Below are 24,494 nucleotides of genomic sequence, written 5' to 3'. Positions count from 1 at the left end.
GATACCAACAGGGTGGGTTCAATTCCCGCACTGGCTGGGGTTACCATGAAAGACTCTCCTTCCCAGTCTCCCCTCACCTGAGGACAATGAAGCCTCAAGTTTCTCCATACCTCTCTCTCTCTCTCTCTCTCTCTCTCTGATGAGACAGAAGCCCAGTGATCTGGTAAAACGATGGTGATCTTACCTTTAGCTTTAGTCTCTCACGTGATGAGGTTGTTAGCCTGGGCCCTGGAATTTCTAGCCCCACTGATACGACTACCATGCTACTAACTGCCCCTCGGGTTGTGAAGGAAGATTACACAAAGTCGGATTGTATCTCAAGCAGCATCTTAGGAGCGCAAAGGCTGACGTTTCAGGCCTAGATGAAGGTTCTAGGCCCGAAACGTCAGCTTTAGTGCTCCTAAGAAGCTGCTTGGCCTGCTGTGTTCATCCAGCTCCACACCTTGTTATCTCGGATTCTCCAGCGTCTGCAGTTCCCATTATCTCGGATTGTATCTCTCCGAACTTAGAAAGTCTAGGGAGACGCTTGGCCCACGTTTTCAAGATATTAAGGTGAACTGATGGGGCAGAAGGTGGGAAACTATTTCTACAGTTGGGGAGCCTAGGCATGAATTAAAAATGCCAGTTGGAGTTCTCAAGAGTAAGAAGAGGAAACACCTCACACAAAGAATCAGAAATTTCTGATCTCATACACAATCTGATTTCTCTTTCATGAGAGTGGGTGCCAGGGGGTATTAGTGGCCTGTCCCTAATTGTCCTTAAGCTGAGTGGTTTGCCAGAGGGCAAACATTGTGAGTGAGAGTGGAGTCACATGTAGGTCAGACTGGGTAAGGATGACAGATTTCCCTCCTTAAAAGGGCATTAGTGACAGAGAAAGGTGGGTTTTTAAACTTTTTTTTCCTTTATTCATTTGCAGGATGAGGGCATCGATGACCAGGCAGCATTTATTGCCCATCCCTACTTGCCCAAAGGGCAGTTAAGAGTCAACCGCATTGCTGGGTTCACATGTCGGCCAGACCAGTTAAGGATGGAAGTTTCCTTCCCTAAAGGATATTAGTGAACCCAGATGGGATTTATCCTGAAAATCGGCAATGGATTCGTGGTCATCATTAGGTCCAGATATGTATTGAATTCTAATTTCGCCATCTGCTGTGGTAGAATTCAAACCCAGGTTCCCAGAACATTATCTGGGTCTCTGAATTAACAGTCCAGCAATAATGCCACTAGGTCATTGCTTCCCCCCTGTAGTCAGCCAGGTGGGCCTCATAGAATAAAAGTTCCCTGATTAGAGCTGTTAACCTGGTCCAATCAGTGAGTCCTGGCTGACAGATAAGAACAGAGGTGTCAGAGATTCTTCTTACTCTGACAGCTGGCTCTGAGGGAGCTGGGTCAGTGTCAAGGACTTTCCAAATAAAGGGTGTGTTGGTGAAAGGAAGCTGGCCTTTTTGAAGTTATTTCAGTCGTGCTCACCATCGCTGTGACTGGTCTTTCATTAAATTTACATACTACCATCACCACAGTGAGATTTGAACCCATTCAGACCTGATCTGAAATGTTGAAATACTGAGGCATTACTACCAGTTGGTAACATAACGCAACATAGGAAATGGTGCAAAGGAGCTCTGTCACAGGTCACAGAGCAAGATCGAAGATTAAATAGACTTCCCCTATTCCAACGCTCCCATTCCATCTTAATATGATTCACAGAACTGAAGTGAGACGACCATATTTACAAATGCTTGTTTATTGATTTGAGTGAGTGTCATTTGCAAGATTCTAGTCAGAAATATACAACAGATGCACAGGGAGAATGGGGGTGGGAGGTGTGCTGCTACACTTTAGTTCTAAACAGTGAAACATGCATTTGGGAATGGCTTTAAGTTTCTTCCTGTATAACGCCTCTCAGTCAGTCTTGTAAATGGGCAGATATATAATCACTGCCATCTCACATCACTGAAGAAATGCTTTGAGTGACAATTACTCTGAAACGTCCTCACAAGCTCTCCAACATGAGCATCACTTGAACAGTAAAGTCGACAAATATCTCAACATGATTCTTTTCCTTCGAGCTACAACAGGTCTATCTGCAGGGTGATGGGTATTTTAGACCTGGTCACACCCAGCGTCTCAATGTCAAGGTACATCTGTAGGAAGGAAGCAGAGATAGAGATAACTGTTAAACACTGTCAAGTTCCATGTTGGCATAACCCCAGAGACCCAGAGACGTAGGAATATACCCACCTGGCTTCAGTTTCTCATGGAGCGCCTTGTATCATGTGCTCAATAGCTGTTTAGATATTTGGAGGCACAAGGTCCAGTGAAGGATGTGGGTGCCACAGTGGTTAGTGCTGCTGTGTCACAGTGCCAGGGGCTCAGGTTCAAATCCACCCTCAGGAAGCTGTCAGTGCAAAAGTTGCACATTCTCACTCAGTTCTGTATGGGTTTACGCAAGTTTCCTTCCAAAGATGTGCAGGTTAGAATGGATTGGCTGTGCTAAATTGCCCCATAGTGTCCAGGGACGTGCAGGTTAGAGTGGATTGGCCGTGTTAAATTGCCCCATAGTGTCCAGGGATGTGCAGGCTCTATGGATCAGCCATGGGAAATGCAGAGTTACAGAGATGGGATTGGGTCTGATTTGGATGCTCTTCAGTGGGATGGTGTGGACATGATGGGCTGAATGGCCTGCTTCCACACTGTAGGGATTCTAAGAAGTCAAATTCATTGGAAGCATTGTGAGACAGCCGATCATTCATCCATCACCCACTGCAACTCCTACATAGTTTTCTAAGCTGAGTCTCCCTACCTAAAAAACGCCTCCTTGCTGCAAAGAAGGGATAGGCAAGAGTGAACAGCTAGGGCTATAGTACAGAGCGGAGAAGAGCCTCAAACATTTTTTTTGTTGGAAACTTTGATGCAGAGGGGTGGACTTGAGCTGCAGTAAGTCCTTATACAAGAAAGATTCTGTTATTATTCAGAGGTGAGGGAGATAGGGAGAAATGGCTGGGGGAGGAGAGTCTGCCTCTAAACCAGGGATTCCCACCATCACCAGCAATGTTCAGGAGCCAGATGTAGCAGAACGAAAGGAGATCAGCCAGGAACAGGGGCTGGATGCTCAGACAGACCAAGACCAGAGGGCAGTTTGAGTATGGGAGAGGGTGTGTGGAAAATTCACTCCATTCGGGCTCAATGGATGTAAGATCATAAGCTACATTAGGCCGTTCCGCCATTCAATCATGGCTGATATGTGTCTCAGCCCCGTTTTGCTGCCTTCTCCTTGTAATCTTTGATCCCCTTAATAATCAACAACCTATCCATCTCTGTCTTGAATACACTCATGGCTTGGCCTTCTGCTGCAACACATTCCACAGGTTCACCAATTGACTAGCACAACTACAGCATGGTGGCTCAGTGGTTAGCACTGCTGCCTCCCAGTGCCCGGGATCTGGGTTCGATTCCAACCTCGGGAAACTGTCTGTGTGGAGTTTGCACATTCTCCCCGTGTCTGCGTGGCTTTCCTCCAGGTGCTCCGGTTTCCTCCCAGAGTCCAAAGTTGTGTGGGTTAGGTGGATTGGCCATGCTACATTACCCATGGCATCCAGGGGTGTGTAAGTTAGATAGATGGGTTAGCCATGGGAAATGCAGGGATATAGGGAAAGGGTAGGGCGGATGGGGCTGGGTGGATGCTGTTCAGAGGGGTGATATGGACTTGTAGGGCCAAATGGCCTGTTTCCACACAATGGCCTATGAACTCCACCAGCCCATGCAAACACTTTGCTGATACTCGTACCTCACATGGACCTCCTCATTCCCACCTTCATCTCATTAGCACCAGTAAGACGAGTTGTTAGTGGGTGGTGTCTCCTCAGTCAGACAGTGGCTTTACTCACCGGGGTTTGTGAACACCAGGTAAATCGATAACGCTCGAGAATTGAAGCTAAGGCCACTTTCATCATCATGATGCTGAACTCACTCCCAATAACCCTGAAAGGGCCAAGGCCAAAGGGTAAGTAGCACAGGGGGTCACGCAGATCACGCTCTTCTCTTGTGAACCTACGCATGTGAATAAACAAAATCAATAATTAGAACGAGATCTGGGAGCGGGAGTAGGCCATTCAGTCCCTTGAACCTGCTCTGTCATTTAATACCATCATGGTTGATCATAACCCAGGCTCAACTCCACTGTCCTGCCCACTCTCCATAACCTTTCAACCCATTAATAATTAAAAATCTGTTTATCTCCTCCTTAAATTTACTCAACATCCCTCTGGGAGAGTTGATTCCACAGATTCATGACTCATTGTGAGAAGTAATTTTTTTTCCTCATCTCTGTTTTATATCTGCCACCCCTTATACCAAACTATGACCTCTCATTTTAGATTACCTCCATGTGAGGAAACATCCTCTCTACATCTACTTTATCCCACGCCCAATAGCATCTTTTCTACTTCTTCTCATTCTTCTACACTCTAGAGAGAATGGGCCTAAACCATTCAACCTCTCTTCATAAGTCAAACCCCTCGCCTCCAGAATCAATATAGCGAGCCTTCTCTGAACAGCCTCCAATGTAATACATCTCTCCTCAATTGAGGGGATGAAAACTGGACACAGTACTCCAGGTGCAGTCTCACTAATGCCAACAGGGGAAATATGAAGTGGGCCATTTAGCGCTGAGAGGGGGTAACTTTCTTCCCTTACAACGTTGCGAACCTTTGCAATCCTCTACTCCAGAGAGCTGTGGGCTGCTCAGATAAAGAGTACTTTTGAGAGTTGGCATCGCTCTGGATTGCAAAACCAGCCTGAAATAATTGCACAGAGGCCAGTATCCTGTCACCAAGTCACCCTTTATTTACTTGTGCACCGTACACTGGCTATGACCAGCCAGCTCGGAGTCAGTCTCCTGATCTGAGGGGACTCTAAATGCCCTGGTTATATTGGCCAGTCTGGGCTTCCTGATTAGTCAAGGTTAACACTCCAATCAAGGATCTTATAGTCAACAAGGTCCACCTGGTTCCAATTACTACATTCCTTACCCCACCACCCCCCACCCAAGTCTGAGGATGTAGGCCTGGTCTTTCCTTTGTTGCTTTTCCTGTGACATTTTCTCCCCAAGTCCAGTTCCTCTGATTCAGACTCAGACACAAGCAGCGTCTACCAGACCGTAGTCTCTTGCATCTGGAGCATCTCAGGAGATTTTCCTCCACTTCTGGCAGTCACTGTACCAAGACTACATCCCCATCTCAGTTTTCGAAGTTTCCTTGAGCCTCGACAGAGGGGGAGAACCTATGGTTTCTGACAGGCTTTCTGGCTGAAGAAATGCCCCATTTGTGAGGTAACAGCTTTCAGGTGATCCACATGTTTTTTCAAGACTGCCTCACCGACCCGAAATTTGTAAGTGATGGGACCTGACCTCTCATCAACCTCATCTCATACCCTTACAGGGCCATTTCCATGGTTTCAGCACAAGACTTCATTTCCCTGAATTAAATTGTCCCTCTCGCTTAAAGGAAGCATGTGTCAGGCATTGGAATTCCTGATGTCATTTCACCCTCCCCTCTCCAGGAGCAACAAGAGAAAGTATCCAGTTCAACCTGATACAGAGTCTTCTCCCCATCTACAACTCCACCGGAGCAATCCCTGTAGTTGCACATGGGGCAATCCTAGAATCAAACAGGAACCAGGACAGTTAGGTGCCAAGTGATGCTGTAGGCTACTTATTTAAGCTTTCCTTCAATGTTTGGTCTACTTTATGACTTAGAAAGGGTTGACACTGGGAAGTTGTTTCTGTTAGGCGCGGAGACTAGGACCCTGGGCACAGCCTTAGAATTAGAGGTGGTAAATTTAGAACGGAAATGAGGAGACATTTCTTCAGCCAGAGAGTGGTGGGCCTGTGGAATTCATTGCCACAGAATGCAGTGGAAGTCGGGACGTTAAATGTCTTCAAGGCAGAGATTGATAAATTCTTGATCTCGCAAGGAATTAAGGGCTACAGGGGAGGGCAGGGAAGTGGAGTTGAAAAGCCCATCAGCCATGATTAAATGGCAGCATGGACTCGATGGGCCGAATGGCCTTCCTTTCATTTCTATGTCTTGCTGTTTCCACCAGACCATTGGACAATGGATGGTACGGAGCTATCCTTATGTGGCAAATCCTATTGGACTTTAGGAAAAATTCAAATTCCCTGCTGGTAAATGATGTCCCATTGTCCATGACCAATATTTCCAGGAGTCTATGTATTGCGAATGATGCTCGCAGCTTCTCAATTGTCATCATTGAGCTTGCCGAACAGACTTAATGCACATCCAACCACTTTGACTGGGCATCCATGAATGAGTCCAGGATTTACCCAGCCATTTCCATGAATGTGGGGGTGCTGCTGGTGTCAATTTTTGTCCTTGTTGGCACTTTGGGCACCACCCCAACGATGCAGCTCTGTTGGCATCCAGCCCTGGCCACCAGACATAGCTTCTTACCAGCATCTTCAGCTTAGAAACCCCTGGATGACCCGGGTGGAGTCTGGCCTGTGTCTGGCAGTGACCTTTACTTGGGACAATCACCCTTGCTTCCCAGAGTAATATACCATCCTCCATGGTGATCTGATCTTGCCTGATCCAGAAAGGTTTCAATCCTGGATGTGATGGTCCTTCTGCTTCTCCCATTACCACCAGTTGTTTCAGTTTCGCTAGGACAGGATCTTTCGGTCTCCACAGTCGGATATTGTCAGTGGTGACAGGAACGGTGTCCAGGAAGTTTAAAACAGAACGGACTCTTCCAGGACAGGCTCTGTCGGTGGAGGATCTGCCAATAGGAGGCAGCTCAAGGCATCTGCATTAGCCACTTGGCTGCCTGGACGGTCCTCTACTTTATATTTATATGCACTGAGAATAAAGGGCCCAATGCTGAATTCTACCAGAAGCTATGGGCAGCTGCCTTGTCTTCCTCCATTAGCCCTAGTAGGGGTTTGTGATCTGTTACTATGACAGATTTCCATCCATAAAGCTACTGGTGGAACTTCCTCACACCAAAAATGACTGTCAAAGCTTCCGTCTGTACCTGGGCATATCTGCATTCGCCATCAGCCAAAGTCCAGGAAGCACGCACTATTTGGCATTCTGTTCCACTGGGCCACCAGAGAGCCAACACAACCCTCATACCATCTGGGGCGATATTGCATGTCAGTACCACCTCTCGCTTCAGATCATAGTGGACCAACACCCTTGCTGACACTAGCTGCTTTTTCACTTCCCTAAAGACTATGTCTTGGCTACGCCACCATTTCCAAAGCTCACCCTTTTTCAATAGCCAAAGTAAGGGTGCCCAGATGGAAGCCAGATTATGGTATGACTTTTCTGCAATAATTTTCCATCCCGGGGAGAGACTGAAGTACAGAAGTGGGAGTCGGAGCTTCTTTGATTGCCCTCACTTTATCTTCCAACAGGTGTAACATGGCTTTGTTGACTTAGTAACACAAAGAAGTCACTTGGGACACCTGGAACACACATTTTTCCCTTCTAAGGCATATGCCTGTCTGGGAGAAATATTTAATTACTATTTCCAAGTGCTGTTTATTAGTTATTCCACTCTCTCCACCACAGAAATAACTGCACAGAGGTCAGTATCCTGTCACTAATTATTTTTCTCCCCCACTCCCCCCCCCCACCACTCTCTACCACTCTGTGTTTCCCAAACAGTAATGGATGAAGCAAGTGGTATCACCAACCGGTTGTAAAGAAGATGGCAGTCGATCGCCCCTAGTTACCTCAGTGGGTCAAATCTGCATGGATGGTCCCAAAATTCCCTGCTGTGATGCATCACCCAGACAGGTACCGTGACCCGGATTCCTCTGGAAATTCTCAGATCGCATACCTCCACCGGCTTTGGACAGGTTCTCTGCAACCAAACCAGAGGGGGGAACAACCGCAGTGTTTCCATGACGACCATGTCAAGGTATTCCATTCCTTCGATGCTTTCATAAGTGACACCCTCACAAAATGGAAAGTAAAGTCAGAGGTGCACCCAAACATTGAGAGATTTGTCAGCAAAACAATGAAATAATTTACCCAGCCCAGATATGAGAAAGGGCGCATTAACACCGTACGGTGATTTCATGGCAGGTCAAGGGTTGGGAACAGCAAGTACAAGTTAAGATAATTCCCTGTTTTGGGAATGCCAGGGAGTCCATTTGGGAAAAGGGATAATGACTCAATGCAAGCCTTTGTACCAGTTCCTTTATGCCTGAACCTTCTCCCTCATGGTTTCACCTAACTGGTGTAGGGAAGATACAGATCTTCCTGGTTTTTTTGTCAGAGTAAAATTTTAAAGGAAGCTTCTAGAGAAACTTCCACTGAATTGTTGGTGCTGGGCAGAGAATTTTATTGTATAACTGCTCCAGTGGATGACAATTGCTCTCCATTGAGAGTGTTCCTCTGTAGAGACATGTTTGGAATTCCCACTACCATATGGCTGCCAAGTGCTCTGTCTCTCTCCCTCTGTGTTGGCCATTTCAAGTCTCCACTGATGGACGAGGTTCAGTACAAACTCTATCAGATTCACCTCTTGTCCAAAGCTGGCTCCCAAGCTTACTCAGAAGTCCCACTCACTTCTGTTTAGCCTGTCTACAACATATTATCATAGAATCCCTACAATACAGAAAGAGGCCATTGGGCCCATCAAGTCTGCACAATCCCTTTGCAGAGCATCCCACCCTGTCTCTGTTAATGTCATATTTACCATGGCTAACCCACCTAGCCTGCACATTCCTGAACACTATGGGAAATTTAGCATGACCGATTCACTCTAGCCTGCACATCTTTGGACTGTGGGAGGAAACCGGAGCACCCGGACGAAACTCACACAGACACGAGGAGAATGGGCAAACTCCACACAGACAGTCGCCCGAGGGTAGGATCGAACCCAGGTCTCTGGTGCTGCAAGGCTGCAGTGCTGACCACTGAGCCACTGTGGTGCCCAAGGGAGTGATCATGACAGCGGGGTTCAGGCTACAATCAGGATCAACATGATCTTAGAGAATGGGCGAGCAGACTCAAAGTGCCGAATGGTCTACATCGAGCTCCTATTTGGGGCCTGTGATTGGTGATTGCACCAGTTTTGATATGTGGCTGTTTTGTGCTGGGTTTTCTGGGGATGGGGCAAGGGTACCTGTTGTTTGATGGCCGTGCGGATCTCCTGCTGAAGTTGGTGTTGGATGCTGGGGTGCCTGGCCAACAAATATGCTGCAAACTCCAGTGTGTGGGTTGTCGCCTGGTAGGCACGGAGGAGAAAGCCTAAGGTCTGGGCCACAACTTCTTCTTCAGTCAACGTCGCTGAGGAAAACAAAATGGATGCAAGGCAGGAGAGAAGGAAGGAAATTGCATTGATATTGCACCATGCACATCCCCAGAATACTCCTAAGGTGCTTGACAATTGAGAAGATGACTCAGATGGTACGAAGCCAAATTGTGCACAGCAAGCTCCCTCAAACAGCAATATGATCATGGGTGGATAACCAGGGTTTTGGGATATATTATTTAATAATAATCCAGGGACGCAGTTACTGCTCTGGGGGCCGGGGTTCAAATCCTGCCATCCTGGCAGATGGTGGAATTTGTATTTAATAATAATCTGGAATTAAGCGTCTAATGATGCCCATGAAACCAATTGTCGATTGTTTTGGGGGAAGAAAACCCATCTGTTTCACTTAATGTCCTTCAGGAAGGGAAACTGCCATCCTAACCCGGTCTGGCTTCCATGTGACTCCAGACCCACAGCAATGTGGTTGACTCTCAACCACCCTCTGGCCAATTAGGGATGGGAACAAATGCTGGCCTGGGCCAGCAACACCCTCATCCCATGAATGACTATAAAAGAAAAGTGGTCACAAACTGGTTACTTACCAGAGGTCAGTCGTGATTTCTTTCCTTTGCTCATCTTGGTTTCCTCATGATCTAACAGGTACTGAAGAAAACTGCCACATTTCTAGGGAGATAAAATCTAATCGCTTTAAAGAGAAGGCAAGGCAATTTTTGTTGAAAATATGCTCACGGAACATGATTGATTGTGACTGGGTGTGGCCACTGAGCAAAGTAAAAGAGACTCCACTCAGAAGCATCTAGAAGCTGAGCCTTCCACACACTTTGCAATTGCAGAGATATTTTCAAATCCTTGTGAACAAACCTGTCGCACACTTAGGAACTAGCCATGTCTCAGTGTCTGTCTGGTGATAGAGAAAATACGCAAGACTTCACTTGAACAGTAGGCCATTCTCAGGATTGTTAACAAAACTCCCTGTGGACCTCAACTTTTTTTGTTGGGGGGATATGGAATGATTTGTGAACAGTTTTGGTCTCCTTACTTGAGAAAAGATGTACTGGCACTGGAGGGGATGCAGAGGAGGTTCACTGGGTTGATTCTGGAGTTAAAGGGTTGGCTTATGAGGAGAGATTGAGTAGCCTGGGACCACACTCATCGAACGAGGGGGCATAGCCTCAAAATAAGGGGACGTAGATTTAGGGCTGAGTTGAGAAGGAGCTTCTTCACTCAAAGGGTTGTGAATCTGTGGAATTCCCTGCCCAGTGAAGCAGTTGAAGGCATCGTGCTGAATGTTTGAATGACAGATAGATTCTTAAACAGTAAAGGAATTCAGGGTTATGGTGGTAAGTGGAACTGAGTTCACAAAAAGATCAGCCATGATCTTATTGAATGGGGGAGCAGGATCAATGGGCCAAATGGCCCACTCCTGCTCCTGTTTCATACGTACTTATGATTTCCCCGAGTGCAGAATGAGTGGGAGAGATGACAACCAGATGAAGCCGGAAAGCACGGAGGGAGAGCAAAGGAATAATGACAATATTGAAATCTTTGAAGGGCAGCAACAAAACATTTTAACAGCTTACTTGTGCCTCCTTGAAATCTTCCGTCCTCTCTTGGGCTTGACGGACCAAACTTGTGAAGTAACCAATGGCTTCCTTCCAAAATAAATGGAATTTAATCTTCCGAAGGAGAGGCATTAAGACAGGAAACATCACTGGGAATAACAATGGGAATTGAAAAGGTTTGCTACATTCTGAGCAGTAATAGATGGATTTCAACTTAATCATTGCGCTTAATGTCTATAGTAGTTTAATACTTCATCCTTAGGGCCAAGGCTAGCTCTGGCAGATTAAAGCACACTTTAAGATCCAAGAGAGACAAAAAGAACTGCAGATGCTGTAAATCAGGAATAAGAACAGAAGTTGCTGGAAAAGCTCAGCAGGCCTGGCAGCATCTGGGGAGAAAAAAGTCAGAGTTAATGTGTTGGGTCCAGAGCTCTGAGGAAGGGTCACTTGACCCAAATGTTAACTTTATTTTATTTCCTTCACAGATGCTGCTAGACCTGCTGAGCTTTTCCAGTAACTCCTGTTCTTGTTCTTAACATCAAAGAAACTGAACTTGAATCTCAAATGTAGAATGCTGAGGTGTTGCATTTTGTTATTTGTGTTAGTTGCCTTGGATACATGGACAATGACAAACCCATCAATGTACAGGGTCTGAGAATCATATGGCACAGAATCAGACCCTTCAATCCAACTAGTCCATGCCAAACATGATCCCAAACTAAACTAGTTACCCCTGCTTGGACTTGCTCCATATCCCTCCAGACATTTTTTATTTGTATATTTAACCAAGTGTCTTTTAAAAGTTGTAACTCTACCCACATCCACCACTTACTCTGGAAGGTGATTCCACACACAGACCATCCTCCGTGTAAAAAAGTTGCCCCTACATCTTTATCAAATCCCACTCCTTTCATCTTAATAATACGCCCCTAGACTTGAAAACCATCACCCTCGGGAAAAAGGCACATCCATTCCATTACATTCGTCATCTGTTTCTCTGCTTCCCTCTGCTATGTTTTCCATCTTTCTCTCTTTCCAATGATGGTTTCTATCTACCATCTATTGTGTTATACATTTATTCCTGTGTTTTTCTTGTTTTGGTGTTAAGCACTGATTTTCTCTGCAAGTTTGACCGCTCCCTTGTTAGTCTTTCTGGCTGCGCGGGATCTGTGTATTTCCCCCACTTATATCCCTGCAACTCTAACGTATTCGACTTCTCGGTGACTGGGGATAGCAGATCCAGGAATCACAGTCTAAGGATACGCGGAATGCTATTGCGGATTGAGATGAGGAGAAATTTCTTCACCCACAGAGTGGTGAAACTTTCCTAAATGAAAGCAGTTGAGGCCAAAACATTGAATGTTTTCAGGAAGGAGTTAGATACCATTCTTAGGGCAAAGAGTTCAAAGAGTTCAGGAAGAAAGTAGGAACAGGGGACTGAGATGGATGATCAGCCATGATCGCATTGAATGGTGGAGCAGACTGGAAGGGCTGAATGGCCTACTGCTGGCTCCTAGTTTCTATACATTGCATTTAGTTCAAACAAACAAGGGCAGGACTCATACAATTAATGGTAGGGACCTGGGTAATGTTGCCAAACAGAGGGACCTAGGTGTTTAGGTACATAATTCATTGAAATGTGCGTGACATGTAGACAGGGTGGTTAAGAAGGCATTTAGCACGCTTGCCTTCGTTGCTCAGACCTTTGAGTATATCCTCAGATGTTATGCTGAGGTTGCACAGGATATTAGTGAAGCCTCTTCTGGGGTACGGTGTCTAGTTCTGGTCATTCTGTCATAGGAAGGATATTATTAAGTTAGAGAGGGTTCAGAAGATTTACCAGAGTGTTGCTGGGAATGGAGGGTTTGAGGTAAAAATAGACTGGAAAGTCTGGGGCTTCTTTCACTGGAGTGTAGGAGGTTGAAAGGTGATCTTGGAGAGATTCATAAAATCATGAGGGGCTCAGATACAGTTAGTGGCAGGTGTCATTTCCCAAGGGTGATAGATTTTGAGTCCGGGGGGAGTATTTTTATGATGAGAGGAGAGAGGCTTAAAAAAGAAATGGGAGCAGCTTTTTTACACAGAGGATTACAGAGATATCTTAAAACCCTTGCCCCTCAGTATGTTTGCCTGCAAGAGGAAATGGTAACTGAAAATGCCATCTCCATGTTGTCTGAGTGTACACAGAGAATTTTCATCTAATATAAATATTATTCTTTATTAGCGACAAACAAACCTCCATCTATTTAGAATGAAAGCTGTTAATTAAACACACTGATTTGTGGTGGAACAGCCAGTGTCATCCCATACATAATAAAACATGACATTAATAAGTTAATGATAATGATATTATCCAGGCAGCAGCAGAACCGACATATGTTTGCGACTCAAAAAGGAGCTGAAGAGAAATATTGCATCAGAGAACTACTCTAAGTTTGGGACAAACTATGCTGTCAATTCGAAGGGAGTGAGGAAATGCAGAAGGCTGGCTGTCTAGAATTCACTGCCTGAGTTGGTAGCATTTCTGATGAAGGGTCTAGGCCCGAAATGTCAGCTTTCCTGCTCCTAAGATGCTGCTTGGCCTGCTGCGTTCATCCAGCCCCACACTTTGTTATCTTGGATTCTCCAGCATCTGCAGTTCCTGTTATCTCTGATACAATTTTAACCTCACTGCAAAGCCTCTTCTAAGGATGCCTAACCTGAAGAAGTTACCCTCCTCCCTCCAGACAAACCTCAGGGGATCTCTGTCCCACTGCATGTCTCTTGAACTTCTCCTCTATCCACCTTCGATCCGCCTCCCCCTCTCTCCCTATTTATTTCAGAGCCCTCTTCCCCTCCCACATTTCTGATGAAGGGTCTAGGCCCGAAACATCAGCTTTCCTGCTCCTAAGATGCTGCTTGGCCTGCTGCGTTCATCCAGCCCCACACCTTGTTATCTCGGATTCTCCAGCATCTGCAGTTCCTGTTATCTCTTTTAAAAAGTACCTGGATCTGCACCTTATTAGTTCTAAGCTGCAGGCTTATGGGCTGAGTGCAGGAAGATGGGATCTGGATGTCTTTGGGCAGCATGGACAAGATGAGCTAAATGTCCCCCTTCTGTGCTGCATCATTTCCATGGCTTCTACAAAATAGTGTTGCAAGGTGCACAGAACGACAGCAGCTTAGGGAGACAGTGCCGCCTCTGAAGGAGTAGGCATTAGGCACCCCGACATTTCAGAGCATCCAAGTGTCTGTGAGAGAAGCACAACCCATAGATTTAGCTACAGCTGTCCCGGGCACAGTCACCAAATAGCACTGTACACACTGCATACATTACTCACGTGTCACAGAGATGGTGGAATATCTGCAGTGGGCCTGCAGCAGGAGATCCCAGTAATAGAAGAAGGTCTGGCTTCTGTCATTCCTGCAGATATCCAAATTGAAGAGTGACATCGTCAGGACGTTCTGAGCGTACTGGGCAAATAGTCTAGAAATTAAATCAAAACACCCAAACGTCAAAAGGTTAGGAAAAGATTTTGGTCGAGCTTCTGATACAAAAGGCATTCCTTGCCAACAGACCTGTGGTCCTTGACAGAGCACTTAACAACAAGGACTGTAAAGTGGGACACTTTAGAGTCACAGAGTCATAGATCTGCACAACACGGACATAGACCCTTTGGCCAAACCTGTCCACGCCGACTAAATATCTTAAATTAATCTAGTCCCATTTGCTAGCATTTGGTCCATATCCCTCTAAACCTTCCTATTCATGTACCCATCCAGATGCCTTTTAAATGTGGCAATTGTACCAGCCTCCACCACTTCGTCTGGCAGCTCATTCCACACACGCACCACCCTCTGTGTGTGAAATAGTTGTCCTTACATCCCCTTTACATCCTTCCCCTCTCACCTTAAACCTATGCCCCTCTAGTTTTGGACTCCCCCACCCTGAATAAAAGATCTTGACTATTTACCCTATCCATGCCCCTCATGATTTTATAATCCTCCAAAAGGTCACCCCTCAGCCCCTAACGCTCCAGGGAAAATAGCTCCAGGCTGCCTAGCCTCTCACCCTCCAACCCCGGCAACATCCTCATGAATCTTAAAGAGATAAGCCTCTGTGTAGCACACAGTCTATCTTGAACTAAGACATTTCTCACTCTTGATGAAGGAGTCAAGATTCCAGACCATTTGGTTCGACTCATCAATATTGACCAGATATCCTAACTTAACCTAGTCCCGTTTGCCAGCATTTGGCCCATATCCCTCTAGACTCTTCCAATTCACATACCCATCCACATGACTTCTAAACGCTGTAATTGTACCAGCCTCCAGCACTTCCTCTGGCAGCTCATTCTATATAAACACCACCCTCTGTGTGAAAAAGTTTCCCCTTAGATCCCTTTTATATCTTTCCCCTCTCACCTTAAACCTATGCCCCTCTAGTTTTGGGCTCCCCTACCCTGCGGAAAAGATCTTGGCTAATCACCCGATCCATGCCCCTCATGATCTTATAAGACCATCCACTTTCTTTATTGCTTCATTTTCCTGCCTTTACATTTTAAGTTTTGGTTTATTTTTCTATATTTTAAGATGGCGCTGTAGAGTGGCAACACCAGACAGTACTTTTCATTGTATTTCGTAACAAGATACATGTAACAAGAAATAAATCAAATCAAAAGTTAAATGTGAGATAATTAAATGTGAGGCTGGATGAACACAGCAGGCCAAGCAGCATCTCAGGAGCACATAGTGCTCCTGAGATGTTGCTTGGCCTGCTGTGTTCATCCAGCCTCACATTTTATTATCTTGGATTCTCCAGCATCTGCAGTTCCCACTATCTCTAAAAGTTAAATGTGTACTGTTTTTCATGATTGCTGGATGTGTTTTACTGCTAATGAAGTACTCTGAAGGGTAAGGGTTAGGTTGAACTGTGTTCACTGCTGTGTTGTAGGAAGTAAAGCAGATAATTTACACAGCAGTGGATGAACACAGCAGGCCAAGCAACTCTCGCAAACAGCAGTGTGGCAAAGGCCTGATCATTTGTTACTTTTTTATGTTGTTTGTGAAATAAATATTAGCCACGGCACCATTATCCTCCTTGAGGTAATGCGTGGAATCTTTTACATGACTTGAACAGGCAGTTTAAGGTCTCACCTAAGTGATAGCACTTTTGACAGCACAGCACTATCCTCAGCACTGAGCCACAGCTGGATTTTCATGGTCAAGCCCCTGGACTTGAGCTCAGCACCTCTCGGACAAAGCCACAGACACTATCCACAGCTATTCAAGTTCACCAGCACCAGTCTCGTGAGCAGGATTGACAGCAAGTTAGATGATTTCTCTCACACGCCGGGAGCAAATTTAAATTTATTCCATTGACAATAAGCCGACAAAATCCAATCAGCTTCTCATTTGACGTTCTCGTCCAATTTTATTATCATCAATATATATGCAAATGGAGAATTCCACATTTAGATTTCTGTCCCTTTAAGACAGCTACATGACATTACACATGAGATTTTAGTATAAAGATACCTTCCACACTCATTCTGTGTAATACACACGGCTTAGTCAGTTGGTTTGTGTGTATAGTTCACAGTAACATTGGTAAATGTGGAGTCTAGACTGTCTGAGTAAGTCTTGTTATGACCAGACCCCAGCTGAGGTTCCCCAATTTGCTACAGTACCACATGGGATACCCTCAAACTGTGAAGTCCCTGGATGAAGAGGGATAGAGATTCTTCTGTTGTTTATCCATGCTGGTTGCAACAAGGTTGATTTCAAAAAGGTCCTTTCCCTTTTCCTTCCTTTCTGACCCAGATGAGTTAACATTTTAAAAAAAGCCGATTTAACAAGCCTTGAAAAGGAAGATGGGAGCAGGAATACGCCATTCGGCCCTTCAAATTTGCTTTGCCATTCGATACAATCATGGCTGATCATCCAACTCAGTCTCCTGCTCCTGCTTCCTCCCCCATACCTATTCATCCCTTTAGCCTTAAGAACTTATTGCTTCTTCTCATCTCAGTATTAAATGGCCAAATTGTAAGAATATGACCGCCTCTGCCCTGATCACCAGGAACAGCTTTACTATGTCCAGTCCTGTTAGACTTTTATAGGAATCTGGGCTGGTTAACAAAGAATGAATTTTTCAATTTCTAAAACTGATAAGAATCAGTAATGCAACACACACATAAGCACAGAATAGAAGTAAGAGCAGAGTCTAGAAAGATAAAGGAAAAAAATATATACAAATGGGCCTCTGAATTACTCATGAAGACCAGAGAGTTGAACATGGCAGTGAAGGTTAACGGCAGCAGGTTGATGTTGCTTGTTGAATCGCTGGTCTTGTGATCCGTAGGTTTGCAGGTTGTTTAGGATTCTGTAGTTCTGATACCTTTCAACCATGATTGAATTCTGGCATTCATAAGACATGAAATAACTTCACAGAGGTCAGTATCCTGACACCGAGTCAACCTCTATTTACACGTGGCGAGTCCTTGACACTGATCCAGCTTCCACAGAGCCAGCTCTCAGAGTGAACAGAACCTCTGATGCTCCTGTTTATATCTGTCAGCCAGGGCTCCCTGATTGGACCAGGTTAACAGCCCCAATCAGGAAACTCATCTTCTACAATATCCATCTGACTGACCTTGTTATATTCACCAAAGAAAGGCCAATTTTGTTACCAGAATTCCACTTGTCTGCCTGCTAGTTAGCTGACTTCTAACAAGTTTTGAGAAGATTTGTACGAGAATTCCTAGAAGCATGGCATTCCAACGGAACTCCATCAACAAACACATTGATTTGGAGCCCATCTACCACCCTCTGAGAAAAAGAACAGGAAATGACATCACCAACCCAAGGAAACCTAAACAGATAACTAGAAAGTGGCACATAACACCAGTGCTTCATCGGAGGCTCACTGATGATGTTACTTAGAATGGTGATGAAACGTCTGAAAACGAACCTTCCAGCTCAGCGAGCAAACTCACATCCTGATTTCTAACAGTCAGAGTAAAACACATCTTTACTTGTGACACAGGGGTTATTAAAGACTAGTTCTTTGATAGTGACCTTCACAGTAAGGCAATACTGTTGGTACACACAGGAATGTTAAGTCCCACTAGCCTACTCCAGTAGAGCTGAAACTGTTTTTTTTAAGCCCTAAACTTATATATTGTCTAAAGGGAAAAACACAAAATGTGCAGCTTAGGACATTATCACCTTTTGTTGAGCAGGAGATTATCAACAACATACTGCCTTTTAGTTGTAAGAGCTTACAGTCCAGACTTTTCTGCCTTGCCTTTAGTGGTGGACATTTTTCCCCTGCAACCGCACAGGAAGTGCTACACCTGCTCCCACACCTCTTCCCTCACCCCTATCCCAGGCCCCAAGATGACATTCCACATTAAGCAGAGGTTCACCTGCACATCTGCCAATGTGGTATACTGCATCCGCTGTATCCAGTGTGGCTTCCTCTACATCGGGGAAACCAAGCGGAGGCTTGGGGACCGCTTTGCAGAACACCTATGCTCGGTTCGCAATAAACAACTGCACCTCCCAGTCGCAAACCATTTCCACTCCCCCTCCCATTCTTTAGATGACATGTCCATCATGGGCCTCCTGCAGTGCCACAATGATGCCACCCGAAGGTTGCAGGAACAGCAACTCATATTCCGTTTGGGAACCCTGCAGCCCAATGGTATCAATGTGGGTATCACCAGCTTCAAAATCTCCCCTTCCCCCACCGCATCCCAAAACCAGCCCAGTTCTTCCCCTCCCCCCACTGCATCCCACAACCAGCCCAGCTCATCTCCGCCTCCCTAACCTGTTCTTCCTTTCACCTATCCCTTCCTCCCACCCCAAGCCACACCTCCATTCCCTACCTACTAACCTCATCCCGCACCCTTGACATGTCCGTCCTCCCCAGACTGACCTATCCCCTCCCTACCTCCCCACCCATGCTGTCCTCTCCACCTATCTTCTCCTCTATCCATCTTCGGTCTGCCTCCCCGTCTCTCCCTATTTATTTCAGAACCCTCTCCTCTCCTCCCCTTTTCTGATGAAGGGTATAGGCCCGAAACGTCAGCTTTTGTGCTCCTGAGATGCTGCTTGGCCTGCTGTGTTCTTCCAGCTCCACACTTTGTTATCTTGGATTCTCCAGCATCTGCAGTTCCCATTATCTCTTAGCTATGGTAGATGTTATGTAGTAATCAGAAATAGCATCAAACAATGTAGATTGATAGCACAGACACTGAAAGTATTGCACTCACTCTCTCACAATGACAGGCTTTCCTTCCCTAAAGCAAATTCCAAAGTGTTGCACAAGACCATCAGCCTTTGTGACCATGGGAGGGAGCATCTGCAAAACAGAAGTTAGAGAGTCAAGGGAAGTTCATGGAATAATAGGTGAGACTAGCCATAACGTTTTGTACATAAGTATTGTAGAAATGGCACAGCATAGGCAGAGGCCATTCGGCCCATATGTCTGCTGCAGCCCTTTGAAAGACCTTTCCAAATTGCTGCCCCTCCCCATTCTCTCTATAAAATGCTTTAGAAGAATCAATAAAGGGTTAATCAGAAGTAAAAATGCAGTCTACAGATCAATGAAGTCAGAGAACATTACAACCAGATAGTTCAATTTAGAAGATCCACACATGAAGCCTTGCCCTGTAAATGTCCAATAATTAGTCATGTTTATCTCTCACACAGCTCCTTTTTCTGTTTATTTCAAAAATATACTTTATTCATAAAAGATATCAGTACATAGACATTGTCACAAATGGATCTGTTCTGTACAGTCGCATATCAAGAAAACAACAAACATTGGAGTTTGACGCTTATCAAAAAAAAACAAAGGTGTCCCTTACACATACAACACTTTAACTACATGCATTTAGACCAAGGCCCAGCTGGGCAGCAATGATGGCCACTGATAACAGGCAGTGCACTGTGACCCTGCCTCTCTCTCTCAGGGCAGTGGAGCCATAGGCAACAGCAGATGTAGCACAAACCTGCCTCAACCGAGTGGAACTGAAAGCTGGCTCCAGGATGTGGTGAACTCTCCTCCAGTCATTATCATCTGGTTGAAAGAAACTCTCACTGAATGGATACGGAGATCGGTGAGTCTGAGTGGAAAAGGAGAAAGGAAAATGAATCAGAAACAAGAAGTAGAAAGAACCATCACCTGTAAATGAGTGAAGAGTGCACAGAGTTTGCACATGAGCTAGAGACTTATACACTTCTGTATTCATTTCACCACAAATAGGAAAAGGATTTGCCCTTATTTAGCACCTTTCACAACTTTAGAACATCCCAAAGCACCTCAAGTCCAGCTGAGCACTTTTAAAGTATCGTCATTGCAGGCAATACTGAAGGAGTGCTATTCTATCAGAGGCACTGATCTTCAGATCAGTCACTACACTGCGTAAACTCCACCCCATCCTTCATCACATAAAAGATCGCATGGCACTATCTTAGAGCCAGGGGAGGGGTTGGGGCTTGGGGTATGCCCTCATGTCCTGGCCAGTATGTATCCCTCAGCCAGTGGCTAAACCAATGCAGAAACATGGGAATGCCGCCATCTGCGAGATCGCCTCCAGACCACTCGCCATCCTGACGTGGAATTATAGCGCGATTCCTTCACTGGGACAAAGTCCTGGAACTCCTCCCTCGCAGCACTGTGGCTGCCTCTCTATTGCATGGGCTGCAGGGATTCATGTAGGCAGTTAGGTGCCACATTCTCAATGGCGATTAGTGCCAGGCAAGTCATTGGTTCTGAAAGGGTAGGTCTTAGCAATTGCGTTAAACTCCGCCCAATCTGATGATTGAGGGGCAAAATTCAATTCTTGCTCAAGATTCGAAGGGAAACAGGTGTGTTGTTAGAGGCTTCTGATAGCCTTTGTAATTATACCTCAATAATCAATGTGATGTGAATTTATCGGTATGCGAATGTGAACCACCTGGCACAGACGACAGAATCGATGCTGTGTCAGTTAGAGTACCCCCTTGAATAAATAGCACAGGAACTAAAATGTAACAAATCTCAACAGTATTAACTCATTTTAGCAAGAAACACAGAAATTGCTGGAGAAACTTTTAGCAGAGTTCACTTCAGAGCACCTTGAATGCAACAAGATCCAGAACGGAATCCAGGTTTAGGCTAGCAAATGGCTGGTAACATTTGTGCCACACAAGCACCAAGCATTGATAATCTCCAATAATAGACATTCTAATCACAGCCCCTTGACATTCATTGTTACCATTGCTGAATCCTCCCACTATCAACATCCTGGCGTTACCGTTGACCAGAGTCACAACTAGACTCGCCAAGTGCCACAGTGGCTATAAGAGCAGGTCAGAGGCTGTGAATAAGTAACTCACCCTCCGGATCCTGCAAAGCCTGCCCACCATCTACAAGGCACAACTCAGGAGCATGATGGAACACTCCCCACTTGCTTGAATGGGTGCAGCTCCAACAACATTCAAGAAGCTAACACCATCCAGGACAAAGCAGCCCACTTTTGATTGGCACCACTTCCTCAAGCATCCACTCCCTCCACCACCGACACTCAGTAGCAGCAGTGTGTACCGTCTACAAGATGCACTGCAGAAATTCACCAAACATCCTTAAGCAGCACCTTCCAAGCCCATGACCACTTCCATCTAGAAGGACAAGGGCAGCAGATACTTAGGAACACCACCTCCTGCAAGTTCCCCTCCAAGCCACTCACCATCCTGACTTGAAAATATATCACAGTTCCTTCACTGTCGCTGGGTCAAAATCCTGGAATCCCCTCCCTAATGGCATTGTGGTCAACCTACAGCAGGTGGACTGCACAGTTCAAGAAGGAACCTCACCACCACCTTTTCGAGGGGCAACCAGGGATGGGCAATAATTGCTGGGCCAGTCAGCAACACCCATGTCCCATGAGTGAATTAAATGAAACTTCAGAACAGGCATGAAGAAAGGTCACTGGACCCAAAACGTTAACTCTGCTTTCTCCCCACAGATGTTGCTAGACCTGCTGAGTTTCTCCAGCAATTTCTGATTTTGTTTCTGATTCACAGCATCCGCAGCTCTTTGTTTTTGACTTACTTTAGCACTCGCAAAGATTTTGCAAGGATCTTCAACAAACACATTGCGGATTATCTCGGTGTCCGTGAGCAGAAGATATGCTTGTCGGCCCAGGTACAACCTAGGCGTTTCAGTATGGTGTCAAAGACAAAAATATGGATCAATTGAAGAAAAGAGCGACACAAGCTTAAAAATAATTGCCTAAAAGTGTAATGCCAATGCAGTGTAATGTCTGCAAAGCATCCAAGTATTGACTGGCAGAGCCCTGGGATCAATCAATGACCTATTCCCTTGGTTTCTCGAGAAGGCATGAGTGAAAGCGAAACCATTGTGAAAATAAGGGCTAGATATCCATTAGGGCAAGATTCGATGATGGGGTTTCTACAACAAAGAGATTTAATTGGGATTTAACAGATGTGCTCAGAATTACGAAGGGATTTAAGTTTGAGGAAATATGGCGGAATTATTTCTGCTCATCGATAGCTGGGGGGCCCCAGATAAAGGAGATTGGAAGGACAACTTGAAAGAAGGTGTTTTTTGATTTGCAGCTGGTTATTTTTGATCAGAGATGGACTTCCGGAAAGGGTGGTGGAAGGAAAATCAACAGTAACATTAAAATTCTGAAATATATTTGATAAGAAACCGAACTGGGACAGCCATATTAATATAATGGCTACAGGAGCATGTTAGAGTTACTCATGTGTAACTCACCTGCTGATCCCCAAAGCCTGTCCCACCATCTACAAGTTACAAGTCAGGAGTGTGATGGAATACTCCCCACTTGCCTGGATGGGTGCAGCCCCAACAACACACAAGAAGCTGGACACCATCCAAGATAAAGCAGACTGCTTGATTGGAACCCCATTCACAAACATTCACCCATCCACTGCCAACGCAGAGTGCCAAAAGCAAATGTCATCTCCAAGACCCTTCACCAACACCTCCCACTCATGGGATATGACCATGGCTGGCTATGCTAACATTTAGTGCCCATCCCTAACTGCCTAGAGGATAATTAAGTGTCAACATTGATACAGGTCTGGAGTCACATGTAGACCAGGCCAGGTAAGGATGGCAGTTTCCTTCCCTAAAGGAGCATGAGTAAGCCAGAGGCGATTTTTTTCAACAATCGACTTCATGTTCATTATTAGATTCTTAATTCCGGGCTTTTATTCAGTTCAATTTCCACCATCTGCCGCGGCAGGATTCAAACTCAAGTTCCCAGAACATTGCCTGCGTCTGTAGATTAACAGTCCAGCAATAATACCAATAAGCATTGTTACCTCTCTCCACCACTTAGAAAGGCAGCAGGCACATGGGAACAATATGCACTGCAAGTTCCCCTCCAAGCCACTCACCATCCTGACTCAGAAATATATTGCCATTCCTACACTGTTGTGGTGTCCAAATCCTAGAATTCCCTCCCGATGGTCATTGTAGATTGACCCAAAGCATGTGAACTGCAGCAGTTCAAGAAGGCAGCTCTCCACCACCTTCTTAAATGGGCAGTCAGGGGCAGGATGATCAGAGATAATGGGAACTGCAGATGCTGGAGAACCTGGGATAACAAAGTGTGGAGCTGGATGAACACAGTAGGCCAAGCAGCACCTTAGGAGCACAAAGGCTGACATTTCGGGCCTAGACTCTTCATCAGAAAAAGGGTTTTGTGAAAAAGGGTTTTCTGATGAAGAGTCTAGGCCCGAAACGTCAGCTTTTGTGCTCCTAAGATGCTGCTTGGCCTGCTGTGTTCATCCAGCTCCACACTTTGTTATCAGGGCCAGGATGATAAAGGCTGGTCCAGCCAACGATGCCCACATCCTGTGCATAAAAACCGAAAGAACTGCGGATACTGTAAGTCAGGGACAAAGACAGAATGTGCTGGAAAAGCTCAGTTGGTCTGGCAACACCAGTGAAGAAGAAAATCAAAGTTAACATTTCAAGTCTGGTGGCTTTTCAGACTTTTTCTTTAGCATCCCTACAGTGCGGAAACAGGCCCTTCAGCCCAACAAGTCCACACTGACTCTCAGATCATCCCACCAAGATCCTCCTCCCTAATCTACACATCCCTCAATACTATGGGTAATTTAGCATGGCCAACCCACCCAGCCTGCAAATCTTTGGGCTGTGTGAGGAAACCAGAGCACCCAGAGGAAGCCCACACAGATGCAGTGAGAAGGTGCAAACTCCACACAGGACAATTGCCCGAGGGTGGAATTGAACCTGGGCCCCTGGCCCTGTAAGGCAACAGTGCTAACCACTGAGCCACCGTGCTACCCAGCCTTACTTGGTCTGAGGAAAGGTTACTAGAAATGAAACATTAAGTCTGATTTTCTCTTCGCTGATGCTGCCAGACATGCTGAGCTTTTCCAAAAACTTTTATTTTTGTTCCTGTCAATAAATGCTGTTTCAAACAGGCAGCCCAGAGACAATGAGCTGAATGTCCTCTTTTATGAATCTACGTTACTTGAAAACATCGTCTAAAACACATGGTGGAGAGGGGGGAAGGAAGAAACACAGAATACTGGCACGATTACTGAGAGATAACAGGATACTCAGAGGATCCA

General features: G+C 45.5%; 1 protein-coding gene across 1 annotated transcript; it reads right to left on the bottom strand.

Moving 5' to 3' along the window:
• Positions 1–1,767: 1,767 nt before the first annotated feature.
• LOC125447012 (cytochrome P450 3A19-like) lies at positions 1,768–19,216 on the bottom strand. The gene is made up of 8 exons (XM_048521084.2): positions 19,127–19,216; positions 14,192–14,337; positions 10,890–11,020; positions 9,891–9,972; positions 9,157–9,320; positions 7,757–7,980; positions 3,888–4,050; positions 1,768–2,144 (listed from the first exon to the last, which is right to left on the bottom strand). The coding sequence occupies exons 1-8, from the start codon at positions 19,213–19,215 to the stop codon at positions 2,070–2,072; spliced, it is 1,074 nt and encodes a 357-aa protein (XP_048377041.1). The 5' UTR covers position 19,216; the 3' UTR covers positions 1,768–2,069.
• Between the last annotated feature and the right edge of the window lie 5,278 nt (positions 19,217–24,494).

This window comes from Stegostoma tigrinum, chromosome 38 (assembly GCF_030684315.1).
Source record: "Stegostoma tigrinum isolate sSteTig4 chromosome 38, sSteTig4.hap1, whole genome shotgun sequence".
NCBI lineage: Eukaryota > Metazoa > Chordata > Chondrichthyes > Orectolobiformes > Stegostomatidae > Stegostoma > Stegostoma tigrinum.
Note: the sequence above shows the minus strand (reverse complement) of the source record. Positions and strands in the feature narration are given on the sequence as shown.

What these genes read in the sequence shown, in the direction of transcription:
- LOC125447012 (XM_048521084.2), bottom strand. Translation starts at nt 19,215, where the DNA reads ATGCTCCCTCCCATGGTCACAAAGGCTGATGGTCTTGTGCAACACTTT. An exon ending in TGCAGATTTGACCCACTGAG is followed by an intron (nt 4,051 to 7,756) that starts GTAACTAGGGGC and finishes TCACATGCGTAG; the next exon opens with GTTCACAAGAGAAGAGCGTG. An exon ending in CCTGGTGTTCACAAACCCCG is followed by an intron (nt 2,145 to 3,887) that starts GTGAGTAAAGCC and finishes TCCTTCCTACAG; the next exon opens with ATGTACCTTGACATTGAGAC.